The sequence below is a fragment of the Cynocephalus volans genome, chromosome 3 (genome assembly GCF_027409185.1).
Source record: "Cynocephalus volans isolate mCynVol1 chromosome 3, mCynVol1.pri, whole genome shotgun sequence".
NCBI lineage: Eukaryota > Metazoa > Chordata > Mammalia > Dermoptera > Cynocephalidae > Cynocephalus > Cynocephalus volans.
In genome coordinates this window covers 4,803,510-4,822,891 of record NC_084462.1, presented here as the reverse complement: position 1 = coordinate 4,822,891, position 19,382 = coordinate 4,803,510, and the positions used below count along the sequence as shown (strand labels likewise).

The 19,382-nt window shown below is 37.7% G+C and overlaps 1 protein-coding gene across 1 annotated transcript in view; it reads left to right on the top strand.

Annotated features, from left to right (window-relative positions):
* Positions 1-19,382, top strand: part of LOC134371870 (zinc finger protein 432-like) — a 44,283-nt gene that overhangs the window by 4,071 nt on the left and 20,830 nt on the right. The window contains 3 exon segments of the mRNA XM_063088779.1: positions 1,014-1,140; positions 1,723-1,818; positions 8,182-9,837. Of these exon segments, the coding sequence (XP_062944849.1) occupies positions 1,014-1,140; positions 1,723-1,818; positions 8,182-9,837 (1,879 nt within the window).

The following is a 19,382-nucleotide window of genomic DNA, read 5'->3' as shown; positions in this document are numbered from 1 at the left end:
GCCACAGAATGAGGACATTCAAGATATTATTCCACATTTTCCTGGCTTCTGTTGTTTGTGTGAAAAAGTCAGCTGTCAGTGAATTCAGTCTTTCTTTTGATGTCAATGCGTCTTTTCCTTCTTGTTTTCGTAATCTTATATTTGCAGCTGGTGTTCTGTAGTTTCAGTCTGGTGTGTCTAGATGCAGATTTCTTGTTTGGCTTTGCCAGTTTACTAATTCTGAGTTGTAGGATGTTTAATTGGTTCTGAAAGTTTCTCACTTTATAAATAGCTTCTCTGTTTCAATATAATATTTCAAAAACTATGTTGGGCATATGATTGACCTTACTCTATCCTTCATATTTATTAAACTCTCCTTTATGTTTTGTCTCTTTGTGTCCCTGCTTCATTTTTTCAGTTATTTTTTAAATACGTTCTAATATGATAACCTTTCTGTTAATATACACACATACATGTGCCTGCATACATATAGAGACATATGTGTGTATATATATTCGTATGTGTGCACATATATATTTAATATTTATATCTTCAAGAATAATTTTTCCCAAATTTGATGAATCTTAATAGTTTCTTGTATTTTAGATATATTTCTATTTTTTAAAATCCCTTCACTAATGTAGTGTTCTGTGATTCTAGCATCAGGGGTCTCTTCATGTCTTAGGCTTGTATTACCTGGGAGGGCTTATAGTGAATGTTGCAATCTATATCATATATCTAGATGTTACTAGCATGTAATTTCTTGACTGGTCAATAGATGCTGAAATAAAAAAATGTGTAAAAACTTTTTACTGAGAGAGTTTGATATAAAAACATACTTTGTTGACTGAATGGCTTACTACACAATTACAGAATACTTGGAGATTGATTCTTTGACAATGTATTAAAAAATATAGTAGGCTTATAGATGCAGTCTGTATGGTTAAGATGAGCAGGACAACTTTCTTCACATTCCTTCCATGTCAGTAAAAGACAACTTTATATTAAGCACTTTAAGGACTCTATTATTACAGGAATTGCTGACATTGGAGGATGTGGCTGTGGAGTTCACCTGTGAGGAATGGCAGCTCCTGGGCCCTGCTCAGAAGGACCTCTACCGGGACGTGATGTTGGAGAACTATGGCAACCTGGTGTCACTGGGTGAGGACAGTTGCCCTTTGTCACTCAGAGCACCCCAGTGTGTGGCCTTTCTAGCTGCTTACCCTGGGAAGTCACTGCAGTGCTCTGAATAGCAGAATTTTAGTGCATCTTCTGGCTTCTGATAAAAGGATATACAGTTGTCCCTTGTTGGTTCCAGGACTCCCCATAGATACCAAATCTGAAGATGCTCAAGTTCCTTGTATAAAATGGCACAGAATTTGGATTTAACCTATGCACCTCCTCCCATATACTTTAAATCATCTCTGAATTACTTAATACAATGTAAATGCTATGTAAATAGTTGTTATGCTATATTGTTTTTTATTTGTACTATTTTTTGTTATTTTTTATTGTTTTTTTTTTTTTTTTTTTGCAAATATTTTTGGTCTATGGTTGGTTGAATTCATGGATGTAGAACCCATGGATACTGAGGGCCAACTGTAATCTACCCTCTCCTGAGAGAAAAGTGTCTACTTTGCAGATGTGAAAACTATCTAGTACCTTAAATGTAATATTCTTCCATTTTACATACACCAGCCCAATTTAATGTGTCTTAAATCTTCTATCATTTCCCCTAAACAGGTTATCAAGCCATCAAACCAGATGCACTCTCCAAATTGGAACAAGGAGAAGAACCATGGACAATAGAATATGAAATGCATAGTCGAATCTGTCCAGGTGAGTAAATGAGGGCCACCAAAATGCATAACCATAGAAGTCATGTTCTAGTCAGTCAGAGAAGGCTATGTGGATAGCTGAGGATACAGAAAAAGTGCTTCCATGTATGTTTCTCCCTGTATCAGAACTTGTCTTTTAGGACTTTAGAGCGAAATATATTCCTTTTTTCTCCTCTGATCCCTACTTACTTTATCGTACATCTTGAATTTTGTTTGTTTGCCTAGTTTTCTTCTTCCTTGGACTCTATAATCCTCTCCTTTATATCCTGTCGCAGTGTTTCTGCCTGTTCCTTCCATCTCCTTGACCATGGAGTTTCACCTTCCAGGCCTTGCTCCATAGAGAGAGCTTTGAATTCATCAGTATCTTCTGACTATTGCACTTTCCTCCGTCATTGGGAAATACCACTGTATGTGTTGTGCCCTCACAATAACCTGGTCTGTTACTGTGTGTTGCTTTGCCCCCATGGATTTGTCACCCCACTTCACCTGGGTGACGGAGATGCAAAGGATTACTCAAAGCCCATCTCTACTGAGCAGTGAGAGGCCCCGAAGTGGTTAATCTCCTCGAACCCTCAAGAGAGAGGCATTTTTCCTTGGGAAATTAACGCCAAATTGGGGTTCTCTTCCTGCATTTATTTTCCAGACCAGGAAGTTACAGGAAGAGAACAAAGGTGGGGTTTTAGTTTAACAATGTAGGCTGGTAACGTTCAGTGAAACAAGCCAATCTTGCAACAGAGACTTATACCCTGAGGGAAATTTCCAGTCCTCCGCAAGGTCAGTATTTGAAACTGCAAGGCTTTGGAAAACCAGGCCCTGTGAAGTACATATGCTTTATAGTATATTCCACATCTCCACTGTTTTATTTATTTAAAAGGAAAAGCAAAAGCTATAGATCAGGTTGGCATACTTAAGACAAAAAGCATTTTGTTAAAGCAAAGTTAGTATCAATTAGCATGGCAAGGTCTTTTCATTTACTTCAGGTGAGGACTGATGATGTCATCATTTCTCAGGGCAGCGGCAGCGGGAGTGAATTGGGTGCAATTAATAATTGTTGAAACTCCGGGAAAGGGATTCTGCTCCATGTAATAGGTGATTCTGAGTTCAGGGCGTTTAATGTTAAAACTGTCCAGGACATTACTGTTTCCAGAGCGTGTAGTCTTTTGTCAAATTTTTGATCAATTACAAGTCTTTTCCTTAAGAATAGGATGTCTCATCCAAGTTACAAACACCCTCTTTAAGGCCAGGAAAATTTAGAGAACTGCTTTTGTAGAGAAGACGTTATTTCCCCCTTTATGATCAAGGCGTACCTCATAAAAGCATTGATGATCAATATCTAGATTGAAAAGGTCTTACTTTTCATTGCATAAATCTCTCGGTGTTGGGAAGGCTCTTCCCCAGGTGGTGATTGAAAGAAGCATCTCGGCTCACTTTCTTTTAATGATCTGTCCCACGTTGCTGGGAAGACTGTTTCCCAGGTTGTGTTTTGTCACACACTGGGGAGAAAGATGAACAGGAGGATGAAGCAGCACCAGGCCAGATTTAGGGCAACATAAAAAAGGGATCAGCAACATGGAAATTAGACATGCTATCTTATATCCAAAGTTTTAAATTATATCCTGTTATAAAAAGAGAGTTAATTTTCATTGAACTTATAAAAATAGCCACATTGCCATAATAATTATAAGGATACTTAAAGTTATTAAATTTGGGGGGGGATCAAATAGGGAGAAAACAAATGTTTTTATCTCTGTTTTAAATGACATTTTACCAAACTGTTGTTAGTTATAGATAGCTGAAGAGAGAGAGAGTTTTCTTACATTTGGAAAAGCATTAGGAGAACCAGCAGTGTTTTAAAATAAGGAAATTGTAAAAACCCATAATTCCTTTTAATTAGTTTACCAATTAACTTTTGTTGTTTTGACCTTTGTGAACAGTTTCACAAACCCATCAGTTTCTTCATGAGAATTTTGGAACTTCAGTTTAAAGCTATGAACTCAAAGTTTGTCAGGAAACTGTACCTATCAGAGTTTTTTCATGAAGTATTTGAAGACATAACATTTTAAAATTATAATTAAACCAAGATTATGACCAGTAGCATTTATATCAAGACACAGGTATTTGAGAACCTTATAAGATTTTGGAACACATAACCATAACACCTTCAGTACTGACAATGCTTTCCCATATTAGTCTAAATTATTAAATAAGCCAATTAGTTTTGATACATTTTTGTATATCCTTTAAGAAGCTCCAGGGCCCTTGGAATTCCTCAAAATTATTTTAAAGTTTCAGAATTTAGTGTTGGAAAGCTGTATTAAATAACAAAAAGGCTTAAAACACTTAGTTGAATAAAATCACAAATTATTACAAAAAGTAAAACCAAAGTGACAGAGGGCTTCAAAGGCAGAGAGCACAAGAACTTATCATGAAATAAGTTTCTTAAACCATTTATCTAAGGGACAAAGAAAACCTTTTACAACTTTGTAATAAGAGCAGTTAAGTGAAAAGACCTTTAGTAATCCTGTTTGATTAGTAAACCCAGGCAAAATGTGTATTGATAAGAACATTTTTATACATTCAGGTTAGTAAATAGGCATCCATTTATCAGAGCAAATTACATAAAGCCCAGTTTGGGTTTTAGATAAATTTACCAAATACATACTTATGGTTTCCCAGCCAAAAACTTGGTGTATTAGATTTATACCCTTATCAGATAATGCTAACTAAGGATAATGCAATATTTGGCATAGGTTTCTATTCACTAGCCATTTCAGGTCCCAGGTTTCCACGTGGCGTTTGGAGCCATGTGGAATCCAGAGAGGCAGAGGGCAGTATTCACTATCTATGTCTAAAAGATATTGCTTCTCCCAGAATGGCCAGGAGGTAGAGCTAACAGGGAGACATATTGACCTAGAGACAAATTTAGGTAAAAGGTTTGAATCAAATTTTGAAAATATATTTATCAAAACTTTAGAAGATTTAAGTCATGTGAACTTGAAGAGTATACTTATTTATTTAATGAGCACGCGTTAATTATAAGCGAATTTGGTACCTTGCACAAGACACAATTACACAAGACATGAACATACAGACATAACATACAGCTCACACACGCATATATGCAGACATAAACAACAAGAACAAACAAAGATCTTATAGGTTTTGTTCAAGATGTAAAAAAAAGCTCACAGTAAAAAGGACAGTCAGGTTTAGATTGTGTTTTTTCAAAAAGACTTATTGGTGAGGCTTCACCGTGCCTTAAAGAAAGCAAGATAACAAATCTGCATTGTAAAGCAAAGTATGCAAGCCTTTTCAAGAAGATGCAGAGAAGATTTTCTTCCTTTTAGAAGATAGCATAGAATTCTACCATAGAATTTTGTGAAGAAATACATAGATGAGACTAGAAGAGAATTTAGAAGTCTGTTTAAGATAACCAAATGGATGCCAGAAAATTTGAGGCCATGGAGTTAAACAGGTAGATCTTAGTCTAGCTATTGTTTCTCAAACGGCTTACTGAGCTCGAGCTGAGCCAACAATCAGAGATGAAACCATTTGACTCTTGAGGTTTTCAGAAGAGCAGTACACCCAAAAGGGGTCTGGTTGGTGCTATGGCTGCTTTTCTTCATAAAACTCCAGAGTCTTTAGAGAAAAAGAGTAGCACATGCAGTTAAGAAAAGAACCACTGCTTTTAAGAGAGGAGAGAAGCATCGTGCAGATACAAAAGAAAAACATGCTCAAACAATACCAACACTGTAAAGGAATTTTAACTTCTTTTACTTTAAGTTGTTCAATTTAAAGTGTTCTCAGTCACTGGCAAAGATCAAGTTTTATCCTTTTTTGGTGACATAAACATGTCTTAGTTTTATGTTAAGGTCTTGGATAGGTCTCAGAGCGACTTGACATAGATTCCTAGTTGTTAGGTGGGAAGCCTTAACGAGACCCATTGCATAATTAACCAGTGACCAATTTGTTCCCACATTTTTATGTTAAGGCTCCCTTCTTGAGGTATCAAGGACATGGTTATTTAATATCCACTAACAGTTTTACAGGCTGCCATTCAGTTGTTTACAGCCTGCTGCTTTAAGGAGACATTGGAGTTGTAATGTATGTTCAGTCTCCCCTTTCATTAACGAATAATCCATATTTTAAAAGTAATGAAAACCTCTGGGGTTGAAAAAGCCTAACTTTGACCTGCCGCAGGTGTGCAGTTGCTAATCAAAAGCCACCTGTGATTCTCTTACCGAGATGTGTTTCGTCTCCCTTATTAGGGACTCCCTTTATTGGGATGACTCGTCGGATGTCCTATTCCTCTCTAATGCTTGGCAGGTCAGTCTCTGATCCATGGAGAACGTCCTCACATGGGGCACCATTTTGTTGCTTTGCATTGCTTTGCCCCCACGAATTTGTCACCCCACTTCCCCTGAGTGACAGAGACGCAAAGAATTACTCAAAGCCCATCTCTACTGAGCAGTGAGAGGCCCCGAAGTGGTTAATTTCCCAAGGAAGGGATCCCCCTCTCTTGAGCGTTCCTGCGGGAGATTAACCACTTCGGGGCCTCTCACTGCTCAGTAGAGATGGGCTTTGAGTAATCTTTTGCATCTCCGTCACCCAGGGGAAGTAGGATGACAAATCCGTGGAGAGCAAAGCAACACAAAGCAACAACTGTGCACATTAGCGTCTGAAGATGACTGCATGGTACACTGGCCAGTTGCACAATTCCTTAACAATCGTTTTTTTATTTCATTATAAATGGAACATATAATAACATGACACAGCTAGACCAGTGGTTGGAATGGTGATTATAGGAGTTGTTCTAAATGCCTTGATAAGTTCGTGCTGAAGGCCTGTTTCCTAGGCTACAAACGGGGGACTGGTTCCTTGCCTTTCCGCCTAGGGGAAAGTCCCCGGACCTGAGGCAGAGAGTGCCACGTGCGTGCGCACGTAGACCTTCCCCGTCTTCCACTGCTGAGCCCGCTAAATGCCTTGATATTTTTTGAAAGTTAGTTTGATGGTAGTTTATAGTTTGAAGAAAGGCAAATTCAGGAATAGGATTACCATAGAAGAGTCTATCTCAGTTCACTTGAATTCAAATGCTGAGAATCTCAAATTCTTACTTGCCAGGTAACAGGTAAGAAAATATACATATATTCTATACATGTCAGTATGTATATTTCTCTGATCTTTATAGTCAGAATTTAGTTCATATAGGGGGCTTAAAGAATCCCCAAACTAAATTTTGGAATGTCTAAAATCTTGGTTCTGTACTTTCATCATCTTTCATACTACATGTCTTCCTAACATGTCATCCAGTCCTCTTTTCTTTAATAGGTATATATTGATTACTTCCACATTGCTATCTCCATTTATACTTTGAAACAGATTCTTCATGTCTGTACTGCATATTTAAGAACCATCTCAACATTTATGTTTCACAATGCATACTTTATTCTACATAGTTCTGACTTTATTCTACATAGTTCTGAAGATCTGGACTTCAGTAACATTCCCCTTTTCATTATGAGATGCTTCAACCTACCTAGTGGCTCAAGCCATATAGTTAGTAAAGTAATCTTTGATTCCTCACTTTCATGAACCACTCTCCCCATTGAACCTCTCATTTCAGCTTACGTTTTCTTTATGCAGACATATCCTGCTTTCCTCCACCTCCCACCATCTTCATTGCACCTTCAGATCACACTTAACTCTCTCCAACTACCTTTTATTTTCATTCCTTCTTGTTAATTCAGTTTTCTCCTAACTAGAATTTGAGATCAGTGAAAAGAAGACAAATTTTGCATACCCCAAACACTAGCAGAGTGCCTTGTACATGGGAGCGCCAGTCAATAAATATATGTTGTGAATAAATACAACCCTTTCCATTTAGGATTAGTCATCTCATCCAACTATTTGGTCTGGTGATTCCCTAAGTTCTGTGGAATGCTGTTCCTTCAAATCCTGTTGTTCACTTATAATAATGACTTGCTTGTATTTTACTATGTCTGCATGTTTTGAAAGGTTCTATTCAGAAAGCAGCCAAATCTATGAGGATACTTCAAAAAGTTCGTGGAAAGATTCATATTATCTTTCAATTCTATTTTTTTACAAACTTTTTGAAGTACCTTTGTATATGGATTGTTAACTGCCTAACCTTATTGTGCACTAACTGGTTTTACATTTTGGTTTCTTTATATTATTGTGTTTTTAGCAGTGAGAAAGCAATAAGGAACTTATACATAGATTTCCTTTTATATGTTTATTGTAGTGTCATTAGAAAGCCATTTTTCAAAAACAAGGAAATTTTTTTGTTTTAGAGTTTTATCCCCAAGATGATTATGAAAGGATTCATTGTTCTCTTCTTTCCTAGAAAACCACACAGTTGATCATCTGCAGAATCACTTGGAAAATCAAAGAATTCTGAAGAGTATGGAACAATACCATGAACATAATGCATTTGGAAATATTTTTACTCAAAACAAAAGTCATTTTCCTTTCAGGAAAAATCATGATATGTTTGAATTATGTATAAAAACTTTGAAATCAAATTTAAGTTTAGTCAGCCGGAAGAAAAGCTATGAAATGAAGAACTCCACTAAATATAATGGAAATGGGAAGTCATTTCTGCACAGTAAATCTGGAGAATTTCATTCTGCTGTTAAATTCCCTGTAAGTGCAAAACCCAGTAGCAATAAGTCCCAAGTCATTAATCATCAAAGAACTCACGAAATAGAGAAAACCCATGTATGCAGTGAATGTGGGAAAGCTTTTGTCAAGAAGTCTCAGCTCACTGATCATGAGAGAGTTCATACAGGAGAGAAACCTTATGGCTGCAGTATGTGTTCAAAAGTATTCTCCAGAAAGGCCAGGCTCAATGAACATCAGAGAATTCATAAAAGAGAGAAATCCTTTTTATGCAGTGAATGTGGAAAAGTTTTCACCATGAAGAGCCGTCTGATCGAACATCAGCGAACTCATACTGGAGAGAAACCTTATGTGTGCAATGAATGTGGAAAAGGCTTCCCAGGCAAGCGTAATCTCATTGTACATCAGCGAAATCATACTGGAGAGAAATCCTATGTATGTAATGAATGCGGAAAAGGCTTCACTGGGAAGAGCATGCTTATCATACATCAGCGAACTCATACAGGAGAGAAGCCCTTCATCTGCACTGAATGTGGAAAAGGCTTCACCACGAAGCACTATGTCATCATACATCAAAGAAATCATACAGGAGAGAAACCATATATATGCAATGAATGTGGGAAAGGTTTCACCATGAAGAGCCGTCTGATCGAACATCAGCGAACTCATACGGGAGAGAAACCCTATGTATGCACTGAATGTGGAAAAGGCTTTCCCAGGAAGAGTAATCTCATTGTACATCAGAGAAATCATGCATTAGAGAAAACACATTTATGTAGTGAATGTGGGAAAGGTTTCACCGTGAAGAGCATGCTAATCATACATCAGCGAACTCATACTGGAGAGAAACCCTACATATGCAGTGAATGTGGAAAAGGTTTCCCCTTGAAGAGTCGGTTGATTGTACATCAGCGAACACATACTGGAGAGAAACCCTACAGATGTAGCGATTGTGGGAAAGGTTTCATTGTGAACAGTGGATTGATGTTACATCAGCGAACTCATACTGGAGAGAAACCTTATATATGTAATGAATGTGGAAAAGGTTTTTCCTTTAAGAGCAATCTTGTCGTACATCAGCGAACTCATACTGGAGAGAAACCCTTTATGTGCAGTGAATGTGGAAAAGGCTTCACCATGAAACGCTATCTCATTGTACATCAGCAAATTCATACAGGAGAAAAACCCTATATATGCAGTGAATGTGGAAAAGACTTTGCCATGGAAACTGAGCTCATTTTACATAAGCAAATTCATACTGGAGAGAAACCTTACGCTTGCAATGAATGCGGTAAAGGCTTCGCTGTCAGAAGCCGTCTAATTGTTCATCAACGAACTCATACAGGAGAGAGACCCTTTATATGTAGTGAATGTGGAAAAGGCTTCTCTTCAAAGAGAAATCTCATTGTACATCAGCATACTCATAATGGAAACAAACCCCCCAACAATGCAACGAATGCGGTCATGCCTTAGAAAGAAAATGTGTCTTGTACAGCATCAGAGACTTCACACAATATAGGCTTCCTTTATGTGTACTGAGTGTGGAAAATACTATTTGCACAGTATCAGCTTCATTATCCAGTGGGGAATTTACAGAGGAGACAAATCATATGAATGGAGTCAATGTGGCAAAGCCTTCAATACGAATTCTGGCTTTGAATTCTTTGATGTACATCAAAGAACTCATATGAGAGAGAGACTGTGGATTCAGTGATTGGCCAAGCTTTGTTAAAATAGGACAGTGAACACAAGAGAAACTTGTAAGTCAAGGTACATAATCCTTTGCAGAGAATCTGAACTCATTACATACAAGTGAACTTGTGCAGAGGGCAAACCATGTTAGTACTATGAACTCATTAAACATTTGTGTGCTCCTACCATACATGAATATAGTCAGTGTAGAGAAGCCTAGAGCTAAATTTTCATCTTTGGGAGATTATGGAATTTGCATAGGTGGGAAATTTAATTCAGAGAATGTGCTAGTGCCTTCAGTGATCAGTTACCTCACACTGCACGTCCAAATAGACGTACAGGAAAAATTCTGATAGATTCAATGCAGAAAAGTCTTGAGGAAAAATTTCTAGGTAATTATTTCTTGAAAAGTATGTACTGAGATAAATCATCAGTGGGGAGACTAGGAAAGCTTTCTACTATAGGAAAAAAGACCCTTCTCATTAGTGATCATAATAGATCATCAGTTGAGTTCATACATAGTAGGACATAATGATCAAGGGAAAGCCTTTGCCCAGAAATAAAATCTAATAGTTGTGAGATATTTCACACTGGAGAAAAAATTGCAGATGGCAATGAATACGGCAGGATATCAGTGATACATTTTGCCTCATCTGTCATTAATTCATATAGAAACAAAGCTTAAGAACACACTAAATGTGGAATAACTTTAGCAAAGTATCAGAATTCATGACGCAAAGAAGTGTCATGAAAACGATGTATGTACATTTGAGGGGTTTCTGTCAGAACTCTAAACTCATCATACGCTTGGTGCCATTTTGGGACAAGATACCTAGAACCATATTCTTAGTGATTACATAAATTTAAAGTGGGCTTTTCTCATTACTGATTACATTTTGATGTTATATATAATGCAGGAGTGTTTTGTGCCTACCTTGTATCATTATATGATTAGCTCTTGCATATCGTAGATTGTAAATTTATTCCTTTCAGTCTACTTATCTGCTTCAAAAGGCATATATTAAATTCATTAATGTAATTCAACATATTTAGATGTGTTTATCCCAGTTCATAAGTAGCATCAAGTAGTTTTTAAAAAAAACAAAACCTTAATATGATTTTTCTCTAAGTCTTCTTAAAATTATTATTATTATTGGCAGCTGGTCAGTACAGGGATTCAACCCCAGATCTTGGTGTTATCAGCACCACACACTAACTGCATTAACCAGCCAGCCCCTTGAAATAATGTTAGATTGACAAAAAATTACAAAATGTACACAGTTCCTGAGTACAATTCACTCAGCTTCCTCAGTGATATTATCTTACATAAACATAATACATAATCAAAACCAATAAAATGAGATTAGTACAATGCTGTTAAACTACAGAACTTTAGACTCACTAGTTTTTTTAATGCACTAATTGGTGTGTTTATTTTTGTGTATTCTAATTTTGTAATGTATAGATTTGTATAATTCCTACCATCATCAGGATGCAGAAATGTGCTAGCAGCTACCTCTTTATGGTTACATCCTCCTCCCAACCCTGACCCATGGTAACCACTAATCCCATCACTCTATTTTGTCGTTTTAAGACTGCTATTAAAATGGAATCATAAAGTATGTAACTTTGAAATAGGTTTGTTTTTTTCCACTCCGCAAATTGCTCTTAAGATCCATCCAAGTTGTTGGGTGTATACTTTGTTACTGAGTAGTATTCTTTTGTATGGATATACCATGGTTTGTTTATCCATTCACTATTGATGGGCTTGGATTGTTTCCAGTGTTTCCCTTTATAAATGCAGAACATTAAATGAATGTGTGTGTACCTGATTTTGTATAAACAAGTTTTTGTTTCTCTAGGATAAACACCCAGGAGCACAACTGCTGGTTCATATGGTAAATTTGTGTTTACCAGAAACTGCCAAACTTTTCCAGAGTGGTCGTACCAGCAATGTATGAGCACTCCATTTGTTGCATGTCCTTTCTAGCATTTGGCACTGTCAGTATACTTTATTTTAGCTTGCCTATTAGGTGTGTGGTTGTACATAATCATGGCCTTAACTTACATTTCCCGAATGGCAAACGATGTTCAACACTTCTACATCCACTGAGAACTATATCGAATAAAATTGTAATTTTTGCTTCCAACCATCAAACAGTTTTAAAAACTCAAAAGAATAGGCTATGATATTTGATGACATATTTACTTTTGTAGCTTTTTCTTCATTCCTGATGTTATGTTTCCTTCTGTTATTTCCTTTTTTTCTGAACTTCCTTTATCAATTGTTTTTGAGCAGTTCTGCTGGCAAACATTTTTTAGTTCTAAGAGTACGGCTCTTGTTTTCTCTATTCAGTTATTTCCCTTGATAATAAGGATATATAATCCAGTTTATAAATGGTGAGTACTCTTAAAAGAAACAAACATTTGCCATATACATTTGTGATGTGGCAGAAGTGAATTCCCAACTCCCTACTGAGTAATTCACTCCTTTAAAAATATTTTTTTGAGCTTCTACACTATGCCAAGCACTGCTGTAGTCACTGGGGACACATCAATGAACAAAACAGGCAAAGTGATGGCATAGAGTCTGGTGAGGGAGACAGTAAAATTAAAGGCTTTTCTGGGCAAGTGTAATTTGAGCCAAGACAAGTGTACTGAAGGGGGATAACCATTGTAATATTTCTAAGTCTAGAACTCTGCAGGACTTTCTAAGTATTTTCTCTCGGCTTTCCTTAGGATTCTCTGAGAAGGTTGTAAAAGAAGGCAAATTCTTGAGTCATAACCTAGACTTCCTAAACTAGAACCTCTGGGGCTGGGGCCCAGGACTCTGCATTTATAAAAAGACCTTTCTGATCTATACTTAAATTTGAACAAATCTACCCCATCATAAGTTAGTGCTCCCTTCACCACCCCCACAGGATAGATTTTGGGCAGCAAAGAATCAGACATAAATGTTCCACTTACCAGGCCCTCAAATCCACTCCACTTCTCAGTCTTCTGTGGATCTACACAGCCTACCATGGTGGGGTCTAATCAGCTCACTTCTGGAACTAATCAGTGAGGGTCCCAGAACAGGCCACCCTGAACCCTGTGCTCTAGGTGCTGAACTTAACTTCCAGAGGGTGACATCCCAGGTGAATGGAGCTGAAATTTAATTTAATAATTTAAGAAATTATGCAAACACTGAACTGGCCAGCTGCCAAAAAAATGTGGATATTATGTATATATATATATACACACACACACACACACACACAATAAATTCTTATTGTATATAAATTAGAAAACATATAAGCAAAAGTAAGAAATGTTAAATCACCACAACTGTACATAAGAGTCAAGCACTGTTAATGATAATCTCCCAAAAGTTTCAAATGCATGTATGTATATTTTATGAAAGAAAAGACTAGTCTATTTTACACTTAACTATATTGTGAACATCTACCATCATTAGTCTTCTAAAACTTTTTTCTTAAATCAACGTCTTTTTATAATAAATTTGTGCTTATGATACAAAGATATTAACTGGGAATTGCAAAAATTTGGAACTTTCTCCAAGTAAACACTTACGACATTCTCTACCCATGAACATAACCTCTAAAGTAATTCAAACTAAGGGCCGGCCCGTGGCTCACTTGGGAGAGTGCGGTGCTGATAACACCAAGGCCACAGGTTCGGATCCTATATAGGCATGGCCGGTTGGCTCACTAGCTGAGTGTGGTGTTGACAACACCAAGCCAAGGGTTGAGATCCCCTTACTGGTCATCTTTTAAAAAAAAATAATAATAAATAAAAATAAAAATAAAGTAATTCAAACTAAATGTTTAATCAGTCACAATGTTCAAGATGTTTGACTTGTTCCAGTGACAAGATCATAACGTATATGTTATCCTACAGGTCATTTTTGTCCTTTCAAAAATAGTTATCTTGGGCCAACCCCGTGGCTCACTCGTGAGAAGGCGGCGCTGGGAGCACCCGGCCGCGGGTTTGGATCCTACATAGGGATGGCCGGTGCAGGCGACACCAAGCCAAGGGTTATGATCCCCTTACTGGTCACAAAAAAACAAAAAAAAAGAAAAATAGTTATCTTTTCTTATTTATACTGAAAATCATAATATATTCTTTTTAATTGCTATATTCTGTTATGCTTGAGTAGATGTTCCATAATTTACCAAGGTATTCATCTATCATTGTACATTCCCTTAAAAAAAAAAATTACAAAAGCTGCTGTGGTTAACATTAACAAAACTTTTTACCAAATAAACTTTTTGAATTAGAATTGACATGTCAAAAAAAAAAAAGGAAAAATTTAAATTGCATTTAGATTGCCTTCCAAAAAAGGGAATTATCTACTTAAATCTTCAACAATTACACCTCCCACAACTGCCTAAATAAAACATTTTTAAGTTTGTTACTTAAATCTTCAACAATTACACCTCCCACAACTGCCTAAATAAAACATTTTTAAGTTTGCTTTTTACCTTGATTTGGGAACTATGCAAAGTATGATAATTGCATTCTCATAATTTCGTATGCTCAAATGCCCCACTGTCATCAACATTTAGTTTTGGAAGGAAGCATGTACATACATTTGCCCCGTCACCTCCTCATCTTCTTCCCCACTGGAAAATCAAATCACACCTGTGGGGTACTGAATAAGCAAGCTGACAAAGTCCTTGCTTTTCTGGGGAAGCCAGCAGGGCTGGCACCTCTTTTGCCTACTCCCCCCGCTTCTCCCTCACTTTGAGGTCTGACCTCTGATTGAACACAGGACCCTGCAAGCTTTGTAAATGAGAAACTTACGTTCTTATTTTGTTGATAAGTAGTTAGCTATGAATCTTCAAGTGCCTGGCAGCTGAAAATGTTTTGTTCTATAAAGAGCTTGGTAGATGTAATTGATTTAATCAGTACGATTTGTTATTTCACTGGCTTATAAAAAGGAAACTAAAATAAACTAAGATGCCTTATTAGGTCAGCAGCCTGCAAGGTCCTCTTGATCCCGTAAAATAAATTGTGTCTTTCTTCATTTCCCACTGTCTCCCCTCGGAGACAACGCACACCTAAGAATTAGCATTGTATGGAGCCCCACACCTATTACAGGACTGGCTTGCTCATTTCATCCCTGTCTGACTTCCTTCTGACCTATAAAAGGCCTTACCCATACACCCCCGCATATCGTCAACCTAAGACTTTATTTTATTTTATTTTTATTTTTTAAAAGATGACCAGTAAGGGGATCCTAACCCTTGACTTGGTGTTGTCAGCACTACGCTCTCCCAAGTGAGCGAACCGGCCATCCCTACATAGGGATCCGAACCTGTGGCCTTGGTGATATCAGCACCGCACTCTCAAGTGAGCCACGGGCCGGCCCTGTCAACCTAAGTCTTTAAATAAATTACCACAGCTCTGTGGTCAACTCTATGACCACATCGTCCTCAGTAACGTCTCGCTTCTAGAAAACTTTTTTGTCTACCAAAGTTGTCCCGGTTGTGAGTGTCTTCTCTGCCGTAAGGGCACCAGCCTTCCTCAAAGATGGCTGCGCCCATGATGCTCCGGCCTCAGTTAAAATGAGCATAAGGTTGCCGCCATCTTTCTGTTTACACTGCCGGCTGAATAAAATGCCACCGCGCCATGTTGGCCTTGGATTCTCACAGGCTTCTGAAAACTTACGCAGTTGACAGCATTGTTGAACTTCCCTTGACAAAAAGGAGGGAAAGGCATTGAGATGGCCGGGAGTGATTTCCGTTTCTTACCACAACCGCTATGGCCGCTCGCGTCAGAAACTCCGCGGTGGGCGTGGCCGTGTGACCTCATAGAGCTGGGCCGACGCTGGGAACTCGGAATTCCGGTAATGCTCCGTGGTCCTCGCCCGGCACTCGTTCCAGCCTGTTGGTGTCCCCAGGGACTGCAAAGGAGGACGTCGGGATAGGAATTGGTTTCGGTCTTGAGTTCGGGGTTTTGTCGCGAGTGATGTCTGGAGAGGTTCGGGATCAGGTGAGTCGGGTTCTGGGCCTGGATTCACGGCCTGTGGGGCTGGTGAGACCTGGGCGTGTGTGAGGGGTTTTATTTGAGTGCAGTCGCTGAGGAAGCTGAGCGTTGGTGATGGGTTCTCGGGCTGTCAGTTACGAAGAGTCTGAAGAAATCATCGGCCGAGAGTCCGACGCTGTCAGGGATTGAGCTCCACGTGGATCCCTCTGTGGGGCTCAGTGGTTGAGAACTGGGGTGAAAAGATCGTATCACTGAGCTGGGGGCTCGTTCAGGTTCGCGATTTAATGTGGCGCCCAGCATTAGAGAAACCTAGGTTAGGGAGATGGGCACATCGGTTTCTTGGACATGTTTGGGATTTAATGTAGCATTTAGTATGGGGCTCAGTCATAGAGACGCCTGGTCGAGCGTCGTCAGTGTGTGAGGGAGTCCGGGGCCGCTGGAGAGTCTTTGGGTTCAGGCTAAAACCTTCAATGCCAGGAATAGTCTTGAAGGCTTCTGTGATCGATCAAATCCAGTTCACTCTGTCAAGTTCAAGTCCGTCCTCACGGTCCTTACTAAAAACGTCAACTCCCCACATCACCACTCTTCTCACAAAATTCAGTTAGGTTGCTAATAATATAGTGATATGTTTACTACCAAATATGTAGTTTTTGTTCTTCTTGCCTCTAAGTTTCCTTTTTTTTAGTTTTAGCTTATTTCCTTGTTACTGTCATTCTGACCCACGTAAAAACATCCCCATTACCCTATCTTCTTTTACCCAGCAAGATACTTTTTTTCTGTTACTTTTCCCACAATTGTTATAATCTGTATAAGCATAAAGAAAATCGACTGTATCACATAATCACATAATTTCTCATCATGAGTATACTTGCATATGAGACGACATTTATACTTTTTTTTTTTTTTTTTTTTGCGGCTGACCGGTTATACATTTTTTATTAGCTGCAATAGTACCAACCCACGTTTGTGAACCAGTGGCAGTCTGGAATAAAATACTCAGAACTATTCAGTTATAATTTCAGTAACACATTGTGATTCTCTGGTTACACAGATTCTTCCACGCCACTTAAAGATGTGTCGTGGGTGGGTTGTGTGATTGTTTCTTGGTCCCAGAGATTTCTGGCTACATTTATTCCTTGGTAAGCTTTTTTCTTTGACACTTTTTTTGCAAATTGCTTTTGATGTTTTTTCATTACCTCTTTTGTTTTGTACTGTAAAAAAGGGTTGGGTTTTTGTTTGTTTGTTTGTTTTTCTTTTTAGTTTCATTGAAGTTTAGTACAGTAAAATTCACCAAGTATAAATATACATCTCAGTGAGTGTCTAGGCTTGTGCAACCATCACCACAATCCAGTTTATAAACATTTCCATCATTGGGAAAAGTTTTCTTGGCCCCCGTGCACTGTCTCCACTATTAATTTCAGCCACACACAGCCACTCATTTTCCTGCCTCTGTTAATTTTCAATTTCTGGACTTTTCATTTAAACAGAATCATAAAATATGTAGTTTGTTGTGACTGACATTTTTTCACTTAGCATGAAATTTTTGAGGTCCACCTATACTATAATCACTAACTTTTTCTCCAAGTGATATATTGAGGCATTACTGACCTACAATAAACTGATATATGAAGCTATCACTGCAGTGAAGATAGTGAACATATCCATCACCTCCACAGGTTTTTTTTCCTGCCCCTTTCTAATCCATCCCTTTCAGGTCTCCCGGCCCCTCCCCAAGCAACCACTGATCTATTTTTTATTACTATAGATTGGTTATATTTTTTAAAGTTTTATTGAGATGGAATCATACAGTATGTACTCTTTTTTATTATGATTTGTTTCACTTATCATTAATATTTTAAGATTCATCTTTGTGTGTATCAGTAATTTCTTTTGCTTACTATTCCGTTGTAGGAATATCAGTTCATCCTGTAGGGCTTTTTAATTTACTTGTTGATGGACATTTGTGTTGTTTCCAATTTTGGGCTATAACAAATAAAGCTTCTATGAACACTCATGTTCATGTCTTTATATTTACTTATATTTTCCTTTCTTTTGGGAAAATCTCTAGAATTTGAATGGTTAGATCACTTGGTTGTTCCGTGTTTAACTTTTTAAGAAATTGGTAAACTGTTTCCCAGAGTGGTTGTAGTTTTTATTGCCACCAGAAGTTTATGGGAGTTTTAGTGTCTCCACAGCCTTGCTAACACTTGGTATGGCCATTCTTTCTAACTTTTAGACATTCTAATAGATGTAGAGCAGTATCTTGTGGTTTTGAACTATATCTAATTATGGCTAACAATGTTGGGCATCTTTTCATGTGCTTATTTGCCATCTATACACTTTGGTGAAGTGTGTGTTCAGGTCTCTTGCCTATGTTCTCTTGGGTTGTTCGATTTTTTATTGCTGATTTTTGAGAATTCTCTATATATTTTAAATTCAAGTCCATCCAGTTCTATGCTTTACAGAAATTTTTTCCCAGTCTTTGGCTAGTCTTTTCATTCTCTTACTGTGTTTTGAAGAGCAGAAGTTTTTATTTTTCATGAAGTCCAGGGTATGAACTTGTTTTTTTATGAATTGTTCTTTTGGTGTTATGCCTAATAAATCTTTCCCTAATTATTAGGTCAGAAGATTTTTTCCTATTTTATCTTCTAGAAGTTTTAGAGTTTTTAAAGTTTTTCATTCAGGTTTATGATCCATTTTGAGTTAGTCTATGCTGCAATATATGGGTCCAAGTTCTTTTTTCTTTCTTTCTTTTTTCACATGTGGAAGTCTACTTGTTCCACCAACATTTGATGAAAAGGCTTTGCTTTTTCCACCTTATTGCCTTTGCACTTTTGTAAAAAATGAATTGGACACATATGTGTGGATATTGTTCTGGACTCTATTCTGTTACACTGATCACTGTCTTGATTACTGTGGTTTGTGCTGGCTGGTAAGAGGATCTGAACCCTTGACCTTGGTGTTATAACACTGTGGTAAAAATTCTTAAAGTCAGGTAGCATTAGCTCACCAACCTTATTCTTTTTTTCACGGTTGTTTTGGCTATTCCAGACTCTTTGCATTCCTTCCAAATTTTAGAATCAGCCTGTCAGTTTCTACAGGAAAGCCTGCTAGAATTATGATTGGAATTTTATTGATTCTGTATATCACTTCAGGAAATGGTCTATTTGTTTCATTTCAGAAAATGGTCCATGTTCTCTCATGAATAGGGTATAATCTCTCCATTTACTTAGGTCTTTTAAA